The sequence below is a fragment of the Ascaphus truei genome, chromosome 17, assembly GCF_040206685.1.
Source record: "Ascaphus truei isolate aAscTru1 chromosome 17, aAscTru1.hap1, whole genome shotgun sequence".
NCBI classification, from domain to species: domain Eukaryota; kingdom Metazoa; phylum Chordata; class Amphibia; order Anura; family Ascaphidae; genus Ascaphus; species Ascaphus truei.
In genome coordinates, this window is record NC_134499.1 from 44,573,899 (window position 1) to 44,600,092 (window position 26,194).

At 43.8% G+C, this 26,194-nt stretch overlaps 1 protein-coding gene across 4 annotated transcripts in view; it reads right to left on the minus strand.

Annotated features, from left to right (window-relative positions):
• The window catches only part of STAB1 (stabilin 1), a 474,288-nt gene that overhangs the window by 173,000 nt on the left and 275,094 nt on the right, over window positions 1-26,194 (minus strand). For 3 of the 4 annotated variants that reach the window (XR_012788655.1, XM_075575003.1, XM_075575005.1), the window contains exons 28-32: window positions 22,121-22,168; window positions 17,578-17,708; window positions 16,308-16,419; window positions 7,859-7,936; window positions 1,075-1,176 (exon numbers count right to left, since the gene is read on the minus strand). Coding sequence is in view for 3 of the 4 variants with exons in the window: in XM_075575003.1 (XP_075431118.1) it covers window positions 1,075-1,176; window positions 7,859-7,936; window positions 16,308-16,419; window positions 17,578-17,708; window positions 22,121-22,168 (471 nt within the window). In the remaining variant the exon portion in view is untranslated. The remainder of the gene's footprint in view (window positions 1-1,074; window positions 1,177-7,858; window positions 7,937-16,307; window positions 16,420-17,577; window positions 17,709-22,120; window positions 22,169-26,194) is intronic. The other variant, XM_075575004.1, reaches the window with a different exon arrangement.

Genomic DNA, 26,194 nt, shown 5'->3' on the forward strand with positions numbered 1-26,194 from the left:
TTTTGTGAAAAAAACACAATGTTTAAAAATATTAAATAGACCTTGAAAAAGCCATACAAATATTACATCAACAAACATGTTTTTTTTCATGGATCTTGTCAAGTAACAAATCATACATGCCAATCTAAAATTGATTCTCAAATGCCAGAGTAATGGACCAAACAGCAGATCTGGGTCAAAGTATGTAATATCAATGTCTTCATTGAGTGAAATGTATGTGTGTAACAGGGTAATCCGAGGCTGGATATCAGGCTCATGTGAAGTCAAAAGAGCTTTACTTGGAAAACAATAAAAAGCATATAAAGTACAAAGGTAGTGTTTCAAAGGCAATATCTGCTCCTTTAAGTGAATATGTCCAGGTTGTTCGCAGTCTTTTACAGTATGGCTATTACAAAGGCACATTGAGACCTATTACTACTAAGCATCACAAAAGGAACAGATGCAATATGTCTCCAATCAATAATATTTCATTTTGTCTACTAATTACATCTGCATGGTTTTAACCTGGTTTTAACCTCTGTACCTAAGATTTTGACATAACATATGAAAATCATGGTTGGCAACATTGTTTCAAATAGATGTCAGACTCTGTGATACCATCAGAACAATTGTATAATATTATTAACATTGGGCGTGCTTCAATGGCCAAAGTTTGGGTCTTTGAATTATACAGTATGGTGATTACATCCTAAGGTTGCCAAAGAACAAATATTACATGGCCATATTTCTTGTCAAATATTCATTGACAAGAAATAATTTAAGTGCTAAAGGGCTGAAAGAGATATGCTGTTTTCCTATACAGTACTAAAGGGCAGATTCATTTAGATTAATCAAGCACTGGTACAGGTTAACACACCTAATCTGGCGTTAACTCTCATTCAATTCGCTTAACGAATCTGTCCCTAAAAGGTTAAAACATTTTCTTTTGGGTCAGGTTACAATCATTTAGCAAACACTTTAGTAAGTTCAGCAAAAAGCTTTGGAACATGATGTATCCAGTGATTACAAGTAAAATCAGTTATTAAAGGCAAATAAAAGTAAAGAAATTATTCTGATACCCAACGACAAACTTACCTGCAATGCCTTTTTAAACTTGTCAAACATTGGGACCAGATCTAATTGTTGGGCAAGCCTTGGGCGTGCAGGGGGTATATTCCCGAGGGGTGGCATCAAAACCTAAGGAAACATGTTTTTTTAGGCATCATTCATTCTGTATCAGGACTCAATGATTACCAGTGTGCAACAAGAAAATAACCTAGAAACTGTATATGAGAGATGTCTATCAATGGAAAAAAGGGTGTTTCAGTACAGCTACATTATTTTTTGCTCCGGAGTATATTTGGACTGGCCCAACCAGAAGGTTCCTAGTACATTCTTGATCAAATAGGTATGGAAGAAGTATGAAGTATGTAGCCCCTGTAAGTAAGAGCGGGCTACTTATCCTTCTCCTACTGGAGTAAGCCCTGGTAAGGGCAGGCGCCAGTAGTAACCATGGGTTTTCCCCCCTCACCAAGCCCTGCCTGGAGTGATAGAGGTAGGCCCCTGACTCTGTAGCAGGCCTGAGATAGAGGGGAGGTTCTGTTGACATCACAAGGGGCAGGGCTGGATCTATTTAGTGGGCTGCCCTGTGAGAGTGTATGTCAGTTCTGGAAGGTGTTCAGTCGGAGAGTTCTGCCTGTGAGCAGGAGAGGCTGTCAGTCTGTGGAGTTGGAGTGTCTATGAACTGCTGCTGTGTATGAGCTGAGAGACAATAAAGACATTACTGTTTTACACAAAGAGACTGTGTGAGAGCTGGATCATTCGCCCTGGGACCAGGGTTTTCTCTGTAAGGGTCCTATCCCACATTCCTGGGACTTATGGAGATGGAGGCGCTGCACCACAACCACTAAAGAATGGAGGCATATACCCCAGAAGCCTGGCCCTGTTATCCCCCACACCAATGCAGGAGACTCAGGCCCTCCTGTGCCAAGCAGGTATGCACCACCATACACATGTAGCCAGCCCTCAATACACCTTAGAGGCACGATCTGTGTCTGGGGGGGGGGGGACATGGGCTACAAGTACATAGTAGTGTGTTACTAATTCAGGCACCTGAATTGCATTACTGAGAGGCCCATTTGATATGGGGCAAATCTGACTCTATGCAAGAAACTGTCACTTCATCCCTTACTAAGGCCTAGTCCATAGTGCAAGATACGAAGTGAACTACATAGCTTGCGCTATGTGAGGAATCTGCTCCTGGGTTTTGGCTGGAACTCATTCTTGCATAGCTGTGGAGTTTTCAGACAACCCCTCCTTGCTGCTGCAATCAAGAACCACCTGTTCTGGACTCACTCTGCAGTTTCATTCATGCTGCTTGCTATGCAGCTCTGTCCCTATTAGCTGCCCATGCTATTTAGGGTTAGCCTTTCCCCCCAGGAAGTGGCTAATCATAATCCAAGTCTTTTTGGATGTAATGGTGCTTGCTACAAGCACGCCTGTCTGGGCATTCTGCTCCTGTGTGAAGCACTGGTTCCCCAGTGCTAAGCTTCTAGTTCCTGTGGCCTGCTGCATATTTCCCTTGCAGAGGCCTTCATGTTGTCCTACCCCTGTCCTCCTTACAGGGGCCCTTTTCCTATGCTGAAGCTGCTCCACTGAAGTTCCTCCTTTCCTTGCTGATTCGTCCTGCTGAAGATTTCCTGATGACGACCCTAGCTTGTGACCACGACCATCGCTCCTATGCCGCCTGCCTTGACCCCAGCCTGGATAACGTTAACGCTGCTTTCTCCAACCCTGAACCATCTATGTCTGACCACGGAATCCGCACTCCGGACCTGACTCCGTGGCCTAAGGTCGGTGCATATACATCCCCACCTCAGCCCCGCGGTCCGGTACCAGTTTGTGGCAAGCACGATCGTTACACGCTACAAACAAACAAGTGTATTCCAAAGCGTGTGGCCATAGTGAGCACGATAGCCTGGTCATGTGAGCGGCTAACAGCCAATGAAAATTTAGTAAGCTATTCTGCCTGGATACTGTTCAAATTACTTTTTAAAAAAATTCAGTTATGCTTGCTGTGAGAATATGGACAACTCAACTAATGAAAATTTGATTTCTGAGGTTTACAAATGTAAACCTTTAATTCATACCATGAAAAGAATATCAATGATAATTTATGGAGATACATTTCTGATGTATTGTCCTTTACTTGTATATAATTGTTAATTATTATTTTTTTTTGTAGTGTACAATGCTTATTTCATGCATCACATTTTATGAAAAATGTTTTTAACAAGGCGTGTTTTCATGCATGACAGTGTATATATATATGTTTGCAGAATACTTCTGTAAATTGCATGGAATTATGCATTTTATTATTTGCTAAAGGCGTGTTCTCATGCATGACACTTCCTTGACACGATCACCATGTCATGACCACGTCCACCCCTTCGCTCGCTTTCCAAAAACCTACAGTCCAAACATCGCCAGAGAGGAAAGCTCGCGCGAGGCACTGAAGCACTTGCTTTCACTATGGACAAAACCTAAGGGTAACAAGTCTAAGTACCTCCCCTGCATAGGAGTGAGAGCTACCAGGGGATCAAGCCCAGAGTAATATGTTTTGCGTCGAGTTTTAACAAGTCTTATTTACGTCAATGCCTGGGGAGCACGGATGTCCATTAAAGCACCTTTATGTTTTATAAAAGTTCCTGGCGCCCATCTTTTTTCTATCTGCTTATTCATGCCAAGCCTGCACCCTCCTAGCACCCTGCACCCTCCTAGCACCCTGCACCCTCCTAGCACCCTGCACTCTCCCAGCACCCTGCACTCTCCCAGCACCCTGCACTCTCCCAGCACCCTGCACCCTGCTAGCACCCTGCAAAGACCTGAGAGACTGCGTACTGCCTATGTATATATCTAATCTGATGGCACCTTCTTTAGAGTGGGTAAGGAGGGTTACACAATCATAACACGTAATACCAGTGATACCAACCCCAGGTTAATAGTGCGTATAAGTAGTGGGGTCTCCAACACTGTAAAGAATCAATATGTCACAACGCATCTACTATATATACACGTGTGTATATATATACTGTAGGGAACCATGTTAAAAATGGTTTTTGAAGCAAAAAGTGGCACTGTGTGCTCATTTGCATGTCATTTCCCAGAATCCCTTGCTGCAGTGGAAGTGCTTTGTGCTGGGTGATAATGGGGAAAGGCGGGGTTGCAGACCTGCCTAAGACATGCAGATGAGCATACAGTTGTATTTACATTTATATATATACACAGTATATATATACACAGTATATATAATTATTTTATGTGAGATATGCAGCAGCGAAAGGTAGGATCAAAGCCATCATTCTTACAGAAACATAGCTAACTCCTAAAACTCTCAATGCAAATATCGCCATTCAGGGATACTCTATTTCTAGGAAAGATAGGTCAAATAGAGGAGGGGTGTTTCTTTATATTGAAGACTACTTACAATTAACGCTGCTAAATTTTCCCCAAACCCACCCTCTTTTGAACTCCTGGGTGGCAAAATTTGCCTCCCCTACTCACCCAAACCCTTCTCTCGCCCATTTTATTGCTGGCATCTTCCGCCACCCTAAAGCCCCATTACAATCCCTGACATATCACTCAGTTTTTTGGCTCAATTTCTTCTCTGATAGGGAAGTGTGAGCTGTTAGTTCTTAAGGTTTTCAACCTCAATTTGCTTGAATCTAAAACATCAAAATCAAGTCACAGCTCAAGTCTCTAAACCTGCCCCAACAAATTTCCCAACCCACAAGGAAAAACCTAAAATCTCACAACCATTCCTTGCTAGACTGGATTCTCTCCTCTAGTCCCAGCAGAATCCAATCCTCTGGCATGCAACTTGACATTTCCAGTGACCATGCAATAGTGTACTGTGTAAGGAAAATCAGACTACCCAATCAAGCAATTGAGTTTTACTCACTATAACATTTGGAAACTTTAATCCACAACAGTTTCTTGCTGACCTTACCAAATGCCCTTGCTACAGAATTGGCTTGACACCAATTCTGCGCTTGATTATTTCCAAACACAGTTCTTAAAACTAATCTGGCCAAATATATTATGTGAATGTATGTGCAAACCTTTGTTGTCTGTGTGTATTCTAACTGTAAGCATAAACATGTGTTTAAAAGCATAGTCAAGGTCCTTGGACTTGCAGGGCTGAGAAACCCTTTTTGTTTATCCCACAAGTGTGGAGAAATGGTTACTGTTGGTACTGGAGGGGGAGGGGTGTGTACCCAAGCCTGGGGAACTATGACTCTGAGGGCAGGGCCATTGTTTAGCTCAGACTCTGAGATATTCATCCCCACACGAGGTATCCAGCTGCAACTGGATCCAAAGGTTTTAAGACCCAACTGGCTCAGGTCTCAGTGGTTAGTTAGTTTGAATTTACCACAGCCCTGATTGGCCTATATAACCCGCTCTGCGATTGGCCCCCATAGCATCCGAGCTGTGATTGGTCCCACACGCAACATCCACTCTTTAATTTGTCACCACCCTTTCTTCATGATTTCCTATGGAGACAGGAATTTAAAAAAGGGGCAGCCAATCTCAGTTCCACAGATCATTCCTGGACTCGCGTGGAGATGGCTTAATGGCGTAATCTAATGTTGTGCCAGACGTGGCTGCTTGCTTTCTGAAGCAGGCAATTTAAACTTGCCTGCCTGTGACTTGCATCCAGCACTGCCTGGCGTTCCCAATCCCCCACATGAGTGGAAACTGCACTGAGTAAGCCATTATGGTGGCACCAGACACCTAGGACAGCTTGGATTCCCCCTATATCCCCTGTGTGCAGTGAGTATAACTCTGTTAGGTGACTTTGTGCTGTGTCCATTGGCTCCGGCCGAAATAAACACCTGTTTATTTGATCTCGGTGTCCTGTCTGGTGTTTGATCCCGGGAAAGAGTCCTGGTCTCCCATAACATAGATCACCGACCCGAACCAGGAGATAGAGTCCTGAATTGAGAATAGAATAGTCCGTTTACAGGCAATGGTGGAGGCAGGCGGCAGAGGTGCGAGGTAGGTGTCACAGGCAATGGTCAAGGCAGGTGGCAGAGGTGTGGGGTCACAGGCAATGGTGGAGGCAGGTATGGAAGGTTGGGGTCACAAGGCAGGGTGAAGATCCACAGGAACATAAGAGCCAGACAAGAAAAACCGGAACAGAAATATGCTCTGGCAATTCTTCTGGAGGAAGTCCTGCCTCTTTATAGGCAGGATGCCAGTGTCCAAGATGCCCCTTCAGCCTCAGTGTGGGCGGAAGGGAATAAAGGACTGCTAGGGAACAAGATGGACATTGTAGCTTCAGTGTGGGCACTGACGGCACTAAAGCCTCATAGACCGATTTCCTTAGCCGACTTCAATCTGGTTTTCACCCAAAACACTTTGCAGTAACTACCCTCCTAAAAGTAATGAGATTCAATGTGGAATGGAACTGGGACATCCTACTGGTGTGTTATTCCTAGATTTTGCAAAGGCTTTTGATACCGTTGATCATGTTATCTTGCTAAACAAACTGCCGTGCTCTGCAATAGGGAAACATGCTTTAAACTGCTTTTACTCCTACCTATCAGGTAGATCTCAACATTTGTCTATGTTGGGTTCTAATTCCAACCCCTTGAATATTTCCTGTGGTGTCCCACAATTCTCTGTTCTGGGGCCCCATCTCTTTCCAGTCTTCATCAATGATCTACCTACAGCTTGTAAGGAAGCTTCACTGCACATGTATGAGGATGACACAATCGTATATACACACAGTTCTAGCATCTATAACCTTGGATAAGTATTTCAATCTGGTTTTTCGAGACTTAAAAACTAGATTTCCCAAATCAAATTGTTTTTAAACACTGACAAGACTGTAAAAATTATATTTGGACCAAGGCTAAATTTCTAAAGCTAACCCTAACCCTAACCCTAACCCAATGATAGAGCTGCAGATCAGAACCAACTCTAATACCATCCTAGCCCCTGTCAGAAGTTTTAAATATCTGCGCATATGGTTTGACTCCTATTTAACATTTGAGTTGAATATTGATACTCTGACATCTATCATCTATCATCTATCTATCATCTACAATCTATGACAAACTAGGTGTATTTTATAGGATCAAATCCACCCTAAGTCTCCTGTTCATTTAATGTTACTATGTATTTGTAACCATGTATTTGTCATCATAACTCATTGCTCAGGAAATACTTGAAAACGAGAGATAACTCACAATGTATGACTTCCTGGTAAAACATTTGATAAATAAATAAATGTAGTCACAGCACAGAAAGCACAATAACAAGTCCTCTTACTGCCAGTTCCTCTGGCACATAGTGATCACTTGATTGCAACGTCACTGAATAGAAGAGGAGGGAGTCCTGCTCTCCTATTCATGCTCTGTGCAGTGCCCAATTTGAGCGCAGCACGTGACCTCCCCATAGAAAAATGAGCTTAAAACTCATGATGTAGCCACAATGTCATCAGGCCCCTGGAGTGCCAGACCCCATGACTTGGTGGCACTTAAAGTGAAATTCTGGATTTTTTACATAAATAATTCATCAATAAAGTATTTCTCTATTAAGAACAAATAGTGAAATTCCTTAATCTACTGAAAATAACCTAAGGCCTAACTCTGGAGGCCGCATCTACATTTATAATATGATCACACAATATGATAACTTTTTATTTGAACTCCCACGTTGGAAAACATCCTTAAGCAATGTATTGTTGGCACATCTGGCAAAGGGAATACATTTAAATTTAATTATTGGTAAAGATTATCCAAGTGGAACTCATCGTGGTCTCCTTTGTCAAACCAATAAAACATGTGTTTTAAAATTAGTTTAATTGCCTTACCTTATTGATAATAAAAATTATTCCATTGACCGCTGGGATGTCACTTATAACAACACTTGCATTATGAATTTTAATACTCTGAAACAAAGAATCAGATAACATTCTGATAATATAATAATATAATAATCAGCACTTTTACTATCTATTTCCAATTATTCATGGATTTTTATATAGGCCTATTAGGTACATTTCTGGATTATATTTTAGGTAACACTTTCCATTACATTTCCCTAAAATTAATTCTGTAAATGTAAATGTAGATCTTTTTAGAATTTCTCTAAGGCAGAAAAAGCAAAAAAAAAACCACAACACATTTTTGAAATATGGTACTTATTCTTACTTAGGTGAGAGAAAGCTTCTGCCATAATACACTTTACAGCTCATTCAAGTCATAGGGGCAGAGCAGCGCCAGGGGAAGACTGCTGGCGGTGGGAGAAGAGGACGGAGGACCACCATATAGGCAGAGCAGGGCAGCAGAGGCGTTAGATGGCGGGCAGTGGCAGCTGGAGGAGGGCATTGACACCATGTGAGCAGCACAGGAGAACAGTCGGGTAGGAGCTGTACTGTAGCAGCGGCAGACACCAGAAGTCAGTAAAGACTTTCGGGTCGGACTGCTGGGGCGTGCTCCTACCCGGCTGTTCTCCTGTGCTCCTCACATTGTGTCAATGCTCTTCTCCTGCTGCCTGTGCCACCCGCTGTCTAACAAGTTCCTTTTTTGTCTGGCAAGTAGCATTTTTTATAAATTGTTGAGCCCTGCTGATTGATATGCAAAGTATATTTAAATGAGGCACACCTCCTAACATATTTGAAGGGGGTACTGGTGTCAGACTCAACAGGATTCTGGCAAACTCCACTGTCACATATCTCCCAGGTGTCTCAGGTGTGCTCATTTTTGTGCGCAAAGGAACATTGAACTGTCAACCAGTTCTGTAGAGGAAGTAGTCTGCTTTTAAAGGAAGCTAGGGGGAGAGGGCTGCAGGTGTAAGCTCAAACATATGCTGTGACAAAACCATTTCCCAGTATCTGGTTTAGTTCAATGTTAGAGCTGCTGCCCTGAATAACAGAGGTTGTGGGTTCTGATCCTGTTGGGTCCCACACCAGTACCCCCTTCAAATATTTTAGGTGATGTAACTCATTTAAATATACTTTTCATAGACATTAGCATAATTCCCAAGGTATCTCAGCTGTGTTCCTTTTTTAGCACAGACATATTTCCCTAATTGTATTGTATTGTATTGTATTGTATGTCTTTATTTATATAGCGCCATAAATGTACATAGCGCTTCACAGTAGTAATACATATCATATAAATAACAAATAATATAAATAACAGATCATGGGAATAAGTGCTTAAGACATACTGTAAAAGTAACATTAAGGAAGGAGTCCCTGCTCCGAGGAGCTTACAATCTAATTGGTAGGTAGGGAGGACGTACAGAGACAGTAGGAGGGAATTCTAGTAAGTGCGTCTGCAGGGGGCCAAGCGTTATGTATCATGTGTCCATGATTATCCAATGCTATTCATATGCTTCTTTAAGCAGATGTGTCTTAAGGTGGGTCTTAAAGGTGGATAGCGAGGGGGCTAGTCGGGTATTGAGGGGAAGGGCATTCCAGAGGTGTGGGGCAGAAAGTGAGAAAGGTTTAAGGTGGGAGAGAGCTTTAGATACAAAGGGGGTACAAAGAAGATATCCTTGAGCAGAACGCAAGAGTCGGGATGGTGCATAGCGAGAAATTAGGGCTGAGATGTAAGGAGGGGCAGAAGAATGTAAAGCTTTAAAAGTGAGCAGGAGAATTGAGTGTGAGATGCGGGATTTGATCGGAAGCCAGGAGAGGAATTTCAGGAGGAGAGATGCGGAGACAGATTTTGGAAAGAATTTATTTGGAGGGAGGTTTGAGGGGACATACAGTATACACAACTGGAGATTTGAAGGACAACCAAAGGGCCAGAAACTCCGGGATTCTTTACCATATATGCGCCCTGAGGTTTTACCACTTGTTGCGAGTTCACAAGTCTACTCGGGGTAGCACCCTGTGTGCCGGTGGGAAGCACAAGATAAACTCATGACTAGCAATAGTTTTGTGCATAGGTACGCTTGATGTGAATGCCTGTAGGGACAGGTTTTGCAGGTTCCAGGTGCTCTAGTTTTTATAGAAGGGAGGGTATTCTGTGAGCTTCCTGCAAGAAACCCATACTACTCTGAAACCAGCTGGCATCTGGAGTAGCGAGGCCCGGTCTTCTTCAACCTCCTCACGGCATCATCTATTGGGGTGGTGACCCTGTCCTTTCAGCCAGAGCTGCTGCATGCCAACACTGTTGATTTCCAGGCCATCTCTTGCATGTCAGGGTCCGGCACGAAAACTGCATGTTTGTGGGGATTGGACCTCGGTCCCGTCCTGTGACGTATTGGGTGACGCTACTCATGCGAGCTTCACATTACTCCTGCCGGGACCGGACCTAGGCTGCAACCCTGTGCCGCATCCCACGATGCAACGGAGGACGCTCCTGTCTCCGCCACACGTTGGTGTTGCACGACCAGAAACACTCGAGGGGGTTAATGCTAACAACATTAATTACTCCACAGCTGTGATACACTCCGCTCCTGCCTATCAGTACACTGTCTACCTGTGATGACTCATTGCCTGCAGCCTTAGGCAAATTGGCTGAGCATAAACTTGTGTTTATGTTACGGAGTGCTTGACTCAAGCATCCTGCTGTTGCTTGATCTTTTGTACCTTTTGACCACAGCTTGTACCCGAACCTCTGCCTTCTCTGACCCCTGGAGCTCGGGTTCACACAACGACCATTCTGCCCCCTCTAGTCCTTGACCCCGGCAACGCACAATGACCATCCAGCTTCTCCAATCCTAGACCATGGCGAGTATCACATCTATTCTTACCTGTCCTACCCTGTCCCGGCTACACGACTACGACTCTGCAATTCGGACGCGGTTGCACAGTTGTTGGTCGGTGTATTCAAACATCTCCACCTCAGCCTTGCGGTCCTGTCATGTTTGTTGATAAAGCCTTGGCGTGGGCTTCACCATCTAGGAACACAGGCAAGATCTCACGTGCGACATAGACCGCTTCACCAAAGAGTTCCGCAGAGTATTCGACACACCCAGACGCAAGGTAACCGCTGCCTCATCTCTCTTCCATATTTCCCAAGGCAGTCATCCGTGGCCCAGTATGCAGTCGACTGTCAGACCATAGCCACTGAAACCGTCTGGAACGATGAGGCATTGGCGTAAGCATTCTGGCAAGGTCTGTCCGAGAGCCTTAAGGACGAACTTGCTGCGGAGGAATGCCCCACAGAATTGGAGGAGCTCATTGGCCTATGCATCCGAGTGGACTTAAGATTACAGGAGAGAAGGGCCGAGAGAAAGCGACACAAGCAAGGCATGCAGTTCCCCCGCAACTGCTATACAGAGGTCCTTGACTCACCTCTTCCGGATCTGGAAGAACCCATGCAGCTCGGAGGCAACAAGCTGTCGCCCGGTGAGAAACACAGACGTAATGCTGAACTCTGCCTTTATTGCGGTAATGTTGGACACCAGGTAATTGCTTTCCACCAGAAGTCGGGAAACGCCAAGTCCCCAGCGAGAGCCGGAAGGGTCACACTTGGAACATTATCTACTTCTCCTCCCAAGAATCCCTTCGACACATAAAAGCTACCTGGTAGGGCTAGAGACGATTGACGGTCGACCCTTTCAACCCACCTTTATTTGTTTTCAAACTATCTCTTTCCAGTTACAGACAGGAGAGGTTCATACCGAAAGGATCCAATTTGATGTCATTCATTCTCCTACCGTAGACATCATCCTGGGACTCCCATGACTTCAACTACATAACCCTTGGACAGAAGGGCAGTCTTTTCAATGGAGTTCATACTGCCTACAGAACTGCTCTGGACTTCCCTGACCAAGTTAGCTGGCGCTAATGAAACGCGTTGGATTTGAGGTTATCCTGTGCAATCTATTGCAAATTCCTTTCGCAGTATTGGGACACTATTACATGCTGCGCTACAGTTCTCTATGTTGCCAATATCTCTGTCGCTAATCGAGTGACGCAGGTCCACTGATGTCATCGGCACTCAACCGCGGAGCTCTGCCTCGTGCAGTCGGCGTTCCCTGGTAACACAGAGGAGACATAAAGTGATCATCCGGTGTGAGGAGCCAGACTGACCTAGATTTGGAGATCACCCACAGAAGTTGATGTCCCCTTCCTAAAGAATTGATCCTGGATGCTCCAGCTGGCTGTAGACAAATTACCAGACGACCAGTGTGAGAGTTGCAGTGTGTGGTAACATGTCCTTAACATGTGTTGCTCTTTTATTATAACGTTGATGTACGTGCTGTGACAGGGTCATTGACTCAGTATATGTTAGTAGGAGATGGCAGTATGCATGCTTTCCAGTGGACGAGAGGTTAACCCAGCTTGTTAAGCAGTCCACAGGTGATTCAAATTAAGCTAGTTCATCTGCTTTAAAACAGGAAGAGGAAATGCCTCTGGGGCGGCAGTCTCTCTCTCTGAGGTGCAGAGAGAAGACAGAGGAGTGTTGACAGACAGACACAAGCTGCTCAGGTTGATCCTGTCCCAAGGGGGGAGAATAAAGCTCCCAGGTAAGGAGCCAACTGCTATTGCTGAACCTTGTTGGGCTGGACTAGGTTAGCTAGCCAGCCAGGTAGTTAGCCTGCACTTTTTTTGTTTAGTCAGTGCCCCGACCGGGGTTAGGCTTTTGTTTACGTTTCAATTTAAAGGGACAGTGTACCCATTGTTTTAGTTACCCTTTTTGGACAAATAAATCCACCAGCACTATTTCACCAGAAAAGTCGTGTTGTCTCCTCACTTACCCCGACCATCCTGCCACAGTGCATTACTTACCTGCTGATTGCATATAATATATTTTACAACATACTATACCATGAGACTTTGCACTATTTTTCTTTATTCTTGATATTGCGGAGGGTCTTGAAGTTCCAGAGGGACGTCTCTTCACCGCACCAGCCTATCGTCGAAAGGTATTGGAATGGGGTCATTCATCTAAAAGCTCCGGTCATCCAGGTACAAGGAGAACTATTGATGTTCTGTAAAGGTGCTTTTGGTGGCTAGGTATGCGTAAGGACGTTAAGGAATTGGTCACTGCATGTACTTCTTGTACCCAGAACAAAACTCCCCGTAACTGGCCTCCGGGGTTGCTGCAACCCCTCCCGATTCCAGATCGTCCATGGACTCATCTTTCCAGGGATTTCATCATGGAACTACCTATTTGCAAAGGTAGGAATACCATTCTGGTGGTGGTTGACCGATTTTCTAAGCAGGCCCATTTCATTCCCCTCAAGGGTCTACCCATTGCCCACAAATTATCCGAAATCTTTATCAAGGAGGTGTTCCGCCTTCATGGGGTCCCCCAAGTCATTGTGTTTGATCGAGGCTCACAATTTATCTCAAAATTCTGGCAAGCCTTCTGCAAACAAATAGGGATCTCCCGTCATTTTTCTTCTGACTATCACCCTCAGACTAATGGTCAGACGGAGCGGACGAATCAATCACTTGAACAGTTCATCTGCTGCTTCATTTTCGATACCCAGGACACCTGGGTAGATCTCTTTCTGTGGGCCGAATTCTCTCATAACAATCTACGTAATGAGTCGACTCAGGACTCACCATTCTTTTCCAACTTCGGCTTCCACACCTCAGTTCTTCCTACTGCAGGACCTGGATCCAGGGTACCAGCAGTGAATAATAGGATTCTGCATCTTCAAGAGTCATGGAGAAAGATTCAGGAGAATTCCAGAAAGACAGTCTCCATGCAGAAGAAGCAGGCCGACCGGCATCGCTGTGAAGCACCTTCTTACAATCCGGGGCAAAAGGTATGGCTGTCCACCAAGAATAACCAGCAAAATTGGCACCGACTAAGGTTGCCAGCTTCCATGAAGATTCCTTCAGTTTTCCATACATCTCTACTCAAGCCCTTCACCCAGTATTCCCAGTTCCCTGCCTCGACGTCTCCTCCTGAGCCTCTCCTGGTTGAAGGCCAGCAGGAATTTGAGGTCCAGACCATTCTGGATTCCAGGATTTCCAGAGGAAAGTTACAGTACCTGGTCTATTGGATGAGCTATGGCCCCGAGGAGCATTCGTGGAGTTGAGTTACTATTGAATCTTGTCAAGCTCTTTAAAGCCCTCCATCACATGTCCCACGGTAAAGCGCCGGGGCTAGACGGGCTAACTGTTGAGTTCTTCCAGTTTTTCTGGGAGAAGCTGGGACCTGATTTCTCAGAGATCCTGGCAGAAGCCCTCAAGACTGGTGGGATGCCTCTTTTGTGTTGGCGAGTAGTACTGTTTCTGCTGCCACAGAATGGGGAACTCCTCCACATCTCTAACTGGAGATCGGTCTCGTTGCTCAGCATGGGCTATAAGATTGTAGCCACTTGCTCCATTTGTGGCGAAATGAAGTCCATGTACCATACTTATTTTATCTGCGCCAGACTGCAGACTCTCTTATCCACCTTGAGGGGCCTTCTCCTGCAGTTATTGCTGCACTTTTACCCCCATCTATTTCTTTTCGGCCGCCCAGTGTCCCTGGACAATAAGCCTAAGGATCTCCTCACCAAGGGCTGGTCCCAGTGAAGATTGTGGCAATGTTCCAGACACTGGTGCGCTCCCTTATCCGGGCCAAGTACACCTACGCCGAGTCCATTGGGATGGTTCCAGAGTTTGCCTCTCAATGGGGGTCAGGAGGGGTGCTCTTCATAGTATCCCCCATTTGGATTTATTTATATTAACCCTTCTGATGATTGCATCCCAAGGGTTAATAACAGTGATCTGCAGCCCCTCACCCCTGCAATCTCACTGCCTGGTGAGAGAGAGAGAGAAGCTGCAGCAGGAAAGGGAGCCTTTAATCTAAATTTATTTGTATGCTTTTAGCCAGTTCATGACATAGAACGGGCAACTTTCCAGGCTTTCAAAAATAAAATTATGCTTAAAATCACTCTGCGTTATTAGGAAAATAAAGTTATCTAACACTTTTGTTATATAGTCTGCTGTGTTTAAAGCATTCTTTTACTTAAGACTTTAGAATTAGCATTCAATTATGCTTAATTAAATAGTTAAGGTTTATAGTTATGTAGCCATGTCTGGTTTTGGCTACTAATCTGCCCTGCCTAGCATGTAAGTCCTGGTATCAGTGCAGGCAGTGTTAGGCCCAATTCAGGTTTTCCCCTGCAGTAAACAGCTTCCTTAAGTGACAGGGGGGGGGGCGGGCTAAGGCTTGTGTACTGCCCAATCAGGGGCTCAGGCCTTGGATCCTCCTCTTGTGTACTAAGGGAGCAGTACAGCCAATTTTAGTTAGTGCTCTGACTACCTTCCCTCCCATAGGGGAGTGGGCCTACTACCTCCTACTCCACCAGGAAGTAGGGGAAGAGTTAGGACCGACCCTTGGGGCCCATGCCTGGGGGTTGAGTCCAGGTACCATCTGGAGGAAGGGACAGAGAGTTACACCAGTTCTGATACCCTGTTGGTGTGAGAATAAAGTTCCAGTTTTTCATATACTCCTGCCTGAGACTACAATCTATCAGAGGGTTCTCCTGCAGGGATTGTCTCCAGCATCCCTGGAGCCTGCAAGAGATGGAGGCGCTGAACCACAGAGAGAAGGACTAATTATCACCCCAAAAGCCTGTCCTGTCTTCCCCATACCACTGGCGGAAATCTCTGCATCCTGTGAACCAGCAGGTAAACGGTACTAAACACCCTGTAATAGGCAGCTCTCCCAGAGGGCGGGGGAAACAAGGTTACAGTTAAATACTAACAGAATTTGCACGTGGGGAAAGATGTCTCTCTGTGCATCACTTGTATATTTAATGGCGTTCAGTTATACCTCCCTGTAGCTGTATCCTATGAGGGTTCTTCTCTCCACCACATTAGCTCTCCCAGGAGGAAATCTCAAAGAAAAAATAGACAGGTCAGACCACACTAGCGGTAAGTATTCAAAAGCGTGTATTCACATAAAAGGCAACATCTCTAACTTGCAAATAAGTATGTAATGGCGGACATCCAGAGGAATACACACAAGGCCCAAATGTCTATGGTTGGAATTCAAAGAAAAAACATGCGTACTTGTTCCCCTGATGGTTTCCGTAGGCTTCCGATCCCAAATGGCATGCCTATGTGAGAGCGTAACAACCTCATGACCTCAATGAGTTTCACACGCTATACAATATTTATAATGACATTTGTGCCCTGTGTCTTTTCGTCTGGATGTCTGCCAGTACTTAGTTATCTGTAAGTTAGATGTTGCCTTTCTATATGAATACGTCTCTCTGGTGTGCTTTGTCCTGTCTAGAATTTGAATGTTATTTAACTCCTTCGCTCTGAGCTGTATGTGATTTATTCTCTTGAATCTCAAAGAAACTCAGTGTATTGTTGTGTTACTGTATATGGTAAAGTGACTTACCCCATTTGTGTTTGTTAGCTCCCATTTTGTTCTGGGATCAAGTGTGGATAATTCCTGCCCATCGTATTGTTCAAGTTGCCCAAAATTGAAATTTCCTCGAAGAAAGTGTGCCCTGTAATAAATATATATAGATAATGCTGATTATGCATCAAGGGGTTTGGGACCCTTTCCCCTACATGTTTATTTGATTTATAACATTTCTTCACAATACTGTATAATGTATTCACCTTCCTAGTTTTTTCTCTACCTGCTGATCTTATTAAACAGTGTCTTTTTATCACACCTTTCTACCATAGGGTTATGTAATAGGAAATCTTACAAAAAAAACAGACAACTATTTAACTCATTTGATGCTTGAGGCTACTAATGAATTGCAAATGAATGCTTTCAGGCACACAAGGAATTAACATAAACACCTTACAAATAAAATACAAAAAGCATAACTGGCTGGGCACTTGGACTTCTAAGGGGTTATTACATTATTAAGTTATGTAAAATAATCCAAATGGGAGGTTACTGTCCATCCCGCTTGTGATGCTTACTGGAAGGGGGGCAAATCCTCTAAACCAAACCAGTGCACTTAGCTTGGGTGTAATCTTCCCGGATATGAGAACAATGACACAAGCCAAAATTGTAAGAGGATCTGAGGCAGAGCATAGCTTCTCCCTTCTAATTTACATTCCTCTTGTTTGTCACAGGAAGCTGCAGTTTAGACTGTGCAATAATTACCTCACAAGTCACAATGTGGGCTTTTAGTCATAAATTAACCTCTTCATGTCTCCCACTTGTACTAGACTTCAGTCTTGGAAATTAAAGGCTCTGGCTACCTGTGTACACTGCCTCAGCTATCCAGCCCTAGAGGTGTATATTCACCCATCAGACGTCACAGCGATAGCCGCGCTGTGATTGGCTTGGCAGTGTCATGTATTTGCTGTGATGGGCCGCACCACCGCTCACGACCGTGCGCGCGCCTGTCTCAACGTCAGCCTCCCACAGCCAATTGTAATTGACGCACGCATGGTAGCGCACGCGCACTATATTACACGCCTAAACCTACACATAGACAGCGGTTTCAACCTTTTTAGTCTCCTCAGTGAGAGGTTGATTATACTGGCTATGCAAGGTGAAGTTGTAATACAGTACTCTAGGTTTCCACCACACTGTATGGTGCAGTGTTTTTGTCACTTTTTTTACCCACCATAACTTACTATATATAATGTGTGAAATAGAGTTAGAATTATTAGAGCTTGTTAAAATACTGCAATTTTACCTGATCAAGAAAGGCAACATGTAAGGATCAAGCCAAAATGTCTTCTCCTCTTCAGGGACGGACGCAATGACTGCATCAGATGGAATAAGAGCAGTAACATTGATTCCTTTTGAGATAGTGAAGTGGGAATTCTATATTTCGTTACAAAAGACAAATACATTGCAGAGGATGTCAAAAGCAAAGAAAACAGACAGATGATGCAGGTGATCCATTTCCACACATAGGGTCATATTTACTAAGCAATCTCCTGTTATGAGATACTGTACCTTCCTGTGCTGGAAGACAGCATTCATGTGAATGACTGTGAGGTGTCTTCTAGCACAGAAGGGGTCTTATGGCAGAGCACTGCTAAGTAAATACGGGCTTAATACATAATAACATACAATTTTGCAAGTAATTCCCTATGTAAGCTCGGACAGTATCACTAAAGTATTTCTTCTTACAGCAATGATAAAAAATGGTAGAACTTGCACTCACGGGGATATGGTATAGGAACAGGTGCTAAGATCCTGCGTTCATACTGCTGGGCACATGTACAGATACAGTCAGGTGCTTTGTTGGGCTTATTGTGTGTGTATTTGGGGAGGAGTGTTTATTGTGTGTGTGTGTGTTTAGGGAGGGGGCTTATTGTGTGTATATTTGGGGAGGGGGCTAATTATGTGTGTGTGTGTCATCTTTTCAGTCTGCAGCGAATCACTGCGTGGGAACCAGTTATCCCACCTATAGCAAGGGTTTGCCAGGCACTCCAAAAAACGGCACAAAGCCTCAGTATCGCAACTGAGCATGTGCAACAAAAATGTAATCTTCCCCCCACTGGCCACTTGTCCCTTAGCATATGCCTTCTTGCTTTCTTAATGAATGCTGCTCAGTCTAGCTAGGCCAAATGGACCATTTGATCTAGTAGCCATAAGCTCCCCTGAACAAATGCTCTCACACCTCTGTTTCTTTGAAGCTCAGAGGTTTCCTGCTAAGCATTTCAAAACCCAGAATTGTGAAGTTTTTGCCCCTATTTAATATGCTGTAATGAGGTCTTCTATTTGTCAGAGAAGTTTCAGCGCTAATAAAACAAATGAGGCTAAAAAGTATTATGTTTTTTTGTATTTCCCTTTAATTAAATAAATGTAAAGCATTAAATAGAAGCTGTGCTCAATGCTGCCACCTTCATTTGTTCAATTTTACATTTGCTTTGGTGCCAGGTTTCTGCCTCTAGTGGAGTTTAGGACCATTTGCCACCATCACACCACCGTTTAGCAGCAGCAGTTTCGCTTCCAAATTTATATAGAACGTAACCCCCTAACCTTACTCTAAAACCCCTAACCCCAACTCCTAATGCTATCGCTAATCTTTACCCTAAAAGCATTAACCAATTATTTAAAAAACCCTAACTCCTTACCCTAAAACCCCTTACCTTAACCACTTACCCTAAAATCCCTAACTTGAACCCCTTACCCAAAAACCCCGAACCTTAACCCCTTACCCTTACTCTAAAATCCCTAACCTTAACCCTAACTCTTACTCTAAAATCCCTAACCCCAATTCCTAATGCTATCGCTAATCTTTACCCTAAAAACATTAACCAATTATCTTAAAAACCCTAACCCCCTACCCTAAAACGCCTTACCTTAACCCCCTACCCTAAAACCCCTTACCTTAACCCCTTACACTAAAATCCCTAACTTGAACCCCTTACCCATAAACCCCTAACTTAACCCCTTACCCTTACTCTAAAATCCTTAACCTTAACACTAACCCTTACTCTAAAATCCCTAACCCAAACTCCTAATGCTATCGCTAATCTTTACCCCAAACACTTTAACCAATTATGTTAAAAACTCTAACCTTAACCCCTTACCCTAAAATCCCTAACCTTAACCCTAACCTTTACTCTAAAATCCCTATCCTTAACCCCTTACCCTAAAATCCCTTTTCTTAACCCTGTTCCCTAAAACCCCTAACTTGAACACTTTACCCTAAACCCCTGACCTTAACTCCTTACCCTAAATCCCTAACCTTAACCCCTAACCCCTAACCTTATCCCCTTACCCTAAAATCCCTAATTGGATCCATTTACCTTAAAACCCCTAACCTTAACCCCATATCCTAAAATCCCTTACCCTAAAAAGCTTAAACCCTTACACTAAAGTTAACCCCTAATGCTAATGCATGTCATTTACCTTAGGGGTGAAATGACCGGCGCCTGACTGTCATTTGCAGCTGAACGGCAGCAGCAGAATGTCTTATTCCGCCTCTAGTGGGCATACACATACATTCAGGGGAATGATTTAATTTTTTTCGGGTCTGTTTTTTCAGCTTGACACTTTAGATTTGTTCTTATTGGTATACGTGCATATAGCGGTCTTGCCAAACCACATCTATCTATCTATACATCTTTACTTTGCTATTTTTGAGTGTTCCTTCTTATCGCTGTGTAGGGAGAAAATATATCTCTTAGGGCAGCAGGCCGTCAAGAAACAAAAATGAATTCATAATTTAATCATAATATATCTTGCTAATCTATTTCTGACCCTTCCTTTTTGCAAAATCTCAATTTTTTGCTGAGTTTTCACCTGTATTTATAGTTATTTATTTATTTATTTTAAACTTAATTTGTATTAAAATTTTTTAGGGAGAGGGGAGGAATGAAGAAAATAAAAAATGGGGGGGGGGGGGGGGGAGGGAAGGGTACAGAAAATAGAGATGGGAGAAAGTTCACATTCATTTACAATTTTGCCTAACAAGATTTCTTAAAATATTCTATCACACAGTTAATATAAATATCATTTTTTGTTTTGTTTTTCCCTTTTTTTATGGTTACATAGTAGATGAGGTTGAAAAAAGGCATACGTCAATCAAGTTCAACCTATGCTAAATTTAGACAACAGATACTTTATCCTATATCTATACTAATTGATCCAGAGGAAGGCAAACAAAAAACCCCAGAGTCATATCATCCAATGATATCTCCATAAGGGGAAAAATAAATTCCTTCCTGACTCCAAGAATTGGCAATCGGATTAATCCCTGGATCAACATCTTTCCCATGTTTACTTATTTGGTATATCCCTGTATACATTTCCTATCTAAAAAGATGTCCAACCTTTTTTTTAACAAATCTATTGTATCTGCCATCACAGTCTCCATAAGTAATGAATTCCACATTTTAACTGCCCTTACTGTAAAGAACCCTTTCCTTTGTTGCTGGTGAAATCTCCTTTCCCCCAACCTTAAGGGATGGCCCGAGTCCTTTGTGCTGCCATTGGGATGAATAGTTCTTTTGAAAGCTCCTTGTATTATCCCCGAATATATTTGTATATAGTTATCATATCCCCTCTTAGACGCCTCTTTTCTAATGTAAATAAATCTAATTTAGCCAGCCTCTCCTCATAAGTTAGATTGTCCATCCCCTTCATTAATTTGGTGGCTCTTCTCTGCACTCTCTCTAGTTTAATAATGTCTTTTCTTAGGATTGGTGCCCAAAATTGTACTCCATATTCAAGGTGAGGTCTTACTATTGCTTTATACAGGGGCATAATTATGTTTACTTCCCTTCCACCCATTGCCCGTTTGATGCAAGATAAGATCTTGTTTGCCTTTGCAGCTACTGCATGACTTTGGGTACTATTGCTAAGCCTGCTGTCTACAAGCACTCCTAAATCCTTCTCCATCAAGGATCCCCCCACTTTATCTCCATTTAAAGTCTCCAGTTTATTCTTGCATCCCAAATGCATAACCTTACATTTATCTGTATTAAACCTCATCTGCCATTTACCTGCCCATGTTTCCAGTCTCTCCAAGTCATTCTGGAGAGAAATTACATCCTGCTCTGATTCTACTACCTTCCACAATTTAGTATCATCAGCAAAGATGGAGACTTTGCTCTTGATGCCAACCTCAAGGTCATTAATAAACAAGTTAAAAAGCAGGGGTCCCAGTATTGATCCCTAAGGTACTCCACTCACGACCTTAGCCCAACCTGAAAAAGTTCCATTTATGACAACCCTCTTTTGTCTATCCTTCAACCAGTTTTCAATCCAGGTGCATATATTATTACTGAGTCCAATTTTCTTTATTTTGTACACCAACCTCTTGCGTGGAACCGTATCAAAAGCCTTTGCAAAATCTAAGTAGACCACATCAACTGCATTACCCTGGTCTAAATTCCTACTTACCTCCTCAAAGAAACAAACAAGGTTAGTTTGGCATGATCTACCCTTCATAAATCCAAGCTGACTATTACTAATAATTTTGTTTTCCATTATGTATTCCTGAATATTATCCCTTATTAAACCTTCAACTAGTTTCCCCACTATTGAAGTCAGGCTTACAGGTGACGAGAGGATTGTGGCTTTAACTGCCAGTGTAGACTCCTGTGCTATAGCATCAGTAGCTGTAACATGTTCATTGTTCACTGCTTACTCCATCATCTGCACGGCCCGGATAGTCACAGCAGTTTGGTTTTATGAGTATGACCCAGGTATGCTTTTCCTCTCTTTTTTTAATTCCATTTTTACACTATTTTATGTATTTGAAAAATACTGCATACCTTTATCCACAGGTTAAAAATGGCCAGATCTGGGTTACGCTCCAGTTCCTTAAAACAAGAAAATATAAACACAATAAGGATATTGATTTGTGTCTTCTTATATACCACATTCAGCACCCTGCTTATATTTGTACAATAGTCCATATTTGCTAAGCAGTCTTATGGGATAATTCTATATATGCCAAAGTTCTGTTATACTTCAATGGGTATTTTGGGTGGAAAACAGCCTAAACGACTAACGACAGATATAGAATAAGGTACTTGGGGTCACATTAATCACATGCCGGTACAGGTTATCGTGCCCATTCTAGCGTTAACTCCCAATATTATGTTTCTAATTTAAAGAGCTGGCAGTAGGATTAAAACTATAATTCTTAGAACAAACATTGACGTTTCACCAGGCACTTATTTTGCCCATATTATTTTATTTACTTATTTTATTGGGGATATCCTTATTATCCACATTATAATTTAATAAAGATTTATTATTTTTTAGCCAAATATGGCTTTTAAGTAGCATCTGTCCTTCCACAGTGATGGGAGCAGTTGCTAATCGTGATTGATGCCATATGGTCACCTACAATTTGTGCATTTACACCGCACCAATAAGGTGGATATATACTGAGTGCAGAAAGTAGGGTACTTGGGGCGTTGTCAGCTTTTGACCCCTCCTTTTTCACATATTTGTTTATGTTATTCCTACATGCACCAGCTTCACACAATTTATTTGTACTGTAATTAAGGTGAGCGATTTTTCCACTTAATGTGCAAACTACTGCTGCATCATTCCAGGCCCCACACCAGCGCAACCTAGGAGATAATTCTGACCAAACTATAATCACCTGATTAAATCTCTTCACTATCCGCCCTATGTCCCGCTGCATGTTCCTCATTAAATCCAGCGATGGGATTGCTGCCAAACAGTTTCCCTGCACATGCAGCAAAACTATATAATAAGGGGCCCGACCCCATTCCTTACGCAAAAACTCGGGCAGCAGTTGGTCCCCCCACATCCCCTTACAGCCCACAGAAACATATTGGTCATGTATGCACTTATCCAAACTGAATCCCTCTGGCCTACGCTCTGCTTGCTTTCGTGCCCAGTGACCATAGGAATCCCCGCACACCAAGACTGCCAGAGGGGCGTGACCTGGACAAGAACAATTAACAAAAATCAACCACTGAATTCTTTTAACAGTTTGTACAGGGTCTAACATAACTCTTATAATGCTCCGATTACCACCTGTCCAACTTTTTAATAACTGCCTCACCTAGGCCCAGTCTAGCAGCTTCAGATGCCGCCCCAATTTTAAAAGAATGTCCCAATTGTTGAGGCTGAACCTACCGATTCCAGTTTGTTTACCAGAAACCTTAACATCTTGTCCCTGGTTTCTTCTATTTTTATGCCCTCGGCCCTTTGTTCTTCCCATTTGCACTTAGCCAGGCCTGCCATTCCTTCCAAGCCCTGGTTTATACTGACCATGTACCCGAGGCTACTAAAGCCCTCACCAGCTCCATCACTCCCGCACTGCCACATGGCTCCCCCATCGTAGCAACTCACGGGACCAATTCCCAGAACACTGTGAACTGAAGATGAGAAAGGGAATCCGCTATCTTGTTAACCAAACCCTGCACGTGCTTCGCCTTGAATCATATATTATGATCCAAGCACTTTAGTACCAGCAAACTCTGATGCCGGACCACAACCGGAGAAGATGCTGACAACCCCTTCAAGTTCACCAACATGCCCATGTTGTCCATCCAGAAGATGACCTCCCTGTTGGCCAGCTCTGACTCCCACAGCTCCACCTTCACCACCAGCAGAAAGAAGGAGAGCCACACTTGCAATTCCCCTTTTACCTGCTTTGAAACCCTAATAAAGCGGTGCTGCAATTTTACCCCTGACATTGCAAATGCCAGTCGTCTCCCAAAGATCATGCCATTGGAAGAATCCTGGTTGCGAAGATGAGATGGCCCAACAGGGACTGCAATAGCCTCAGTGTGGCTTTCTTGAGCCCCTTAATCTCCCTCGCAAAAGTCCTTAGCTTCCTGGACGAGAGATGGTACTCCATCTTTACCGTATCAATTTCAATCTCCAGATGTGAGGCTCAGGGAGCTGCGCCACCCTCGGTGTGCTCCCCACTCACCCATTGTCAAGGCGGGACCCTCCACGCCACCCGCTCCCCTCGCTAGCGTGGTCTGACAGCCATGCCACCTTGGGGCGTGCGCACAATCCCGAACCTCCCCTTGCACTCTTCTCCTACACCATGCCCAGGCGCACATGGAGCGTGCATGGACGCGCGCTCAGTAGTTCAGGCAGCCTCTCTGCTATCAGAGACCTTACCAGCACATGCACTTCAGCCTATCACTGTTCCCACACGGTCCACACCTCCACGCTGCAGTTTGTCCATTGGTTGCTCTCTCCTACATATGCTCAGCTGTGCCCCTAGCACTTTGACTGAGCATAAAACAAGTTACATTGTTCTTACCTCTCTCTGCCTCCACAGTCTTGCCTTGTCTTGCTGCTCTTCATTCTGTGTACCGACCTGGCTCTTCTCGACGATTCTTCTCTCTCCAAACCTGACCTCGGCAACCGTGCAATGACGACCCTACTCTCTCCAATCCTGGACCTGGCTAATAGTACCTGCAACTTTCCGTACCTCTCCTACTCTGACCTCGGCAAGTATATCTATCATCTGTACTTCTCCAACCCCAACCCGGCTAACCCAACCCAATCTACACTCCAGACGTGCCCCTGTGGCTGTGGGTGGCGTTTTATCCATTCCCACCTCAGCACCGTGGTCCCGCCTTGTTTGTGGTGAGCACAGAGTGACATCAGAAAACTGATGCACACTGCTGGGCTCTCTGTTTTGTTCTTAGCCAAAGGAACCCTGAAATGTGCCGTGAGTTCCTGAAATTTCCACAGGAACCTCCTGCACACATCGGGCCCATCCCTTCCTACAAATAGAAAGTCATCCAAGTCGTTCAGGATATGAAGAGGATCCATAATATCTGCGTTGCCCCAAAGGCGCACAGCCTGATGGGGCCCCCCCAAGAACTGCTCCCCTCTGCACAGGACCAGCGTGCTAAGGATTAACATGTGCTTGACCTTTGCTGAATCGGTAACCCCACCCACTGGAATGTTAATGAGCCATGGTGACACAAAGAAAAGATCTTTTTGTTCACTCCAGCGTACATCTGCGTTGCCCCAAAGGCGCACAGCCTTTCGCGCAGCCGAAGGGCAGCCAAAGGGAGTGAGCCGTTTGCTGATGTTAGTTGATGTTAAAGCTGCTCTATTTCTATCAGAAACTCACAAGCCCTTTATCCCCTGTACCCAATTTTCCTACTTTATCTGTCCATCAAATGTCTGTGAAGTGACTGTATAACCCTGTTCTTTTATTGTAACCATGTATTTTTTATAACTCTGTGCCCAGAACATACTTGAAAACGAGAGGTATCTCTCAATGTATTACTTCCTGGTAAAACATTTTTATAAATAAATAAATAAAATAATGTGGAGCAAAAAGTGGACGAAGAGGATCCAGAATATGGAGGAAAAAAGTGGAGCACAGCGTAAAAAGAACTGGGGCTATGCAGCAATGGTCTGATTAAAAACTATTTATTGAGTGGTTAACAACATGGAGGGTAGCAGGACAATCACTCTGATGTGTTTTGTGCGTAGAGCACTTTGTCAAAGAGTCAGGTTACCCCCAACTCTGACTACATCTCCTAATGCCCAATCCAAGAAGGAGCTGAACATCTCAAAGTAAAAACATGAGATCGAACACCCCATTGGGAGGTATAGATCTGCAAAGAATTCCTCCCCCAGCCTGCACCCCAGCAGATGGAAGCATTCTGGGTGCACATGCAGTACACGGAATGCCGACTGTAAGCTTTTGTCATACACCCCCGGTCCTGGCCCTGTCAAAAGATCCATACTACACGCTACACAAGTCCTTGTCAATCCCATCATTCACTGACAGCCCCTAAGACAGGTGATATATGAGACAGAATGAACCTGCCTCCCTCTTAGGGACCACTTCCAACGGTCAGACTCTCAACCCTGGTAACAGG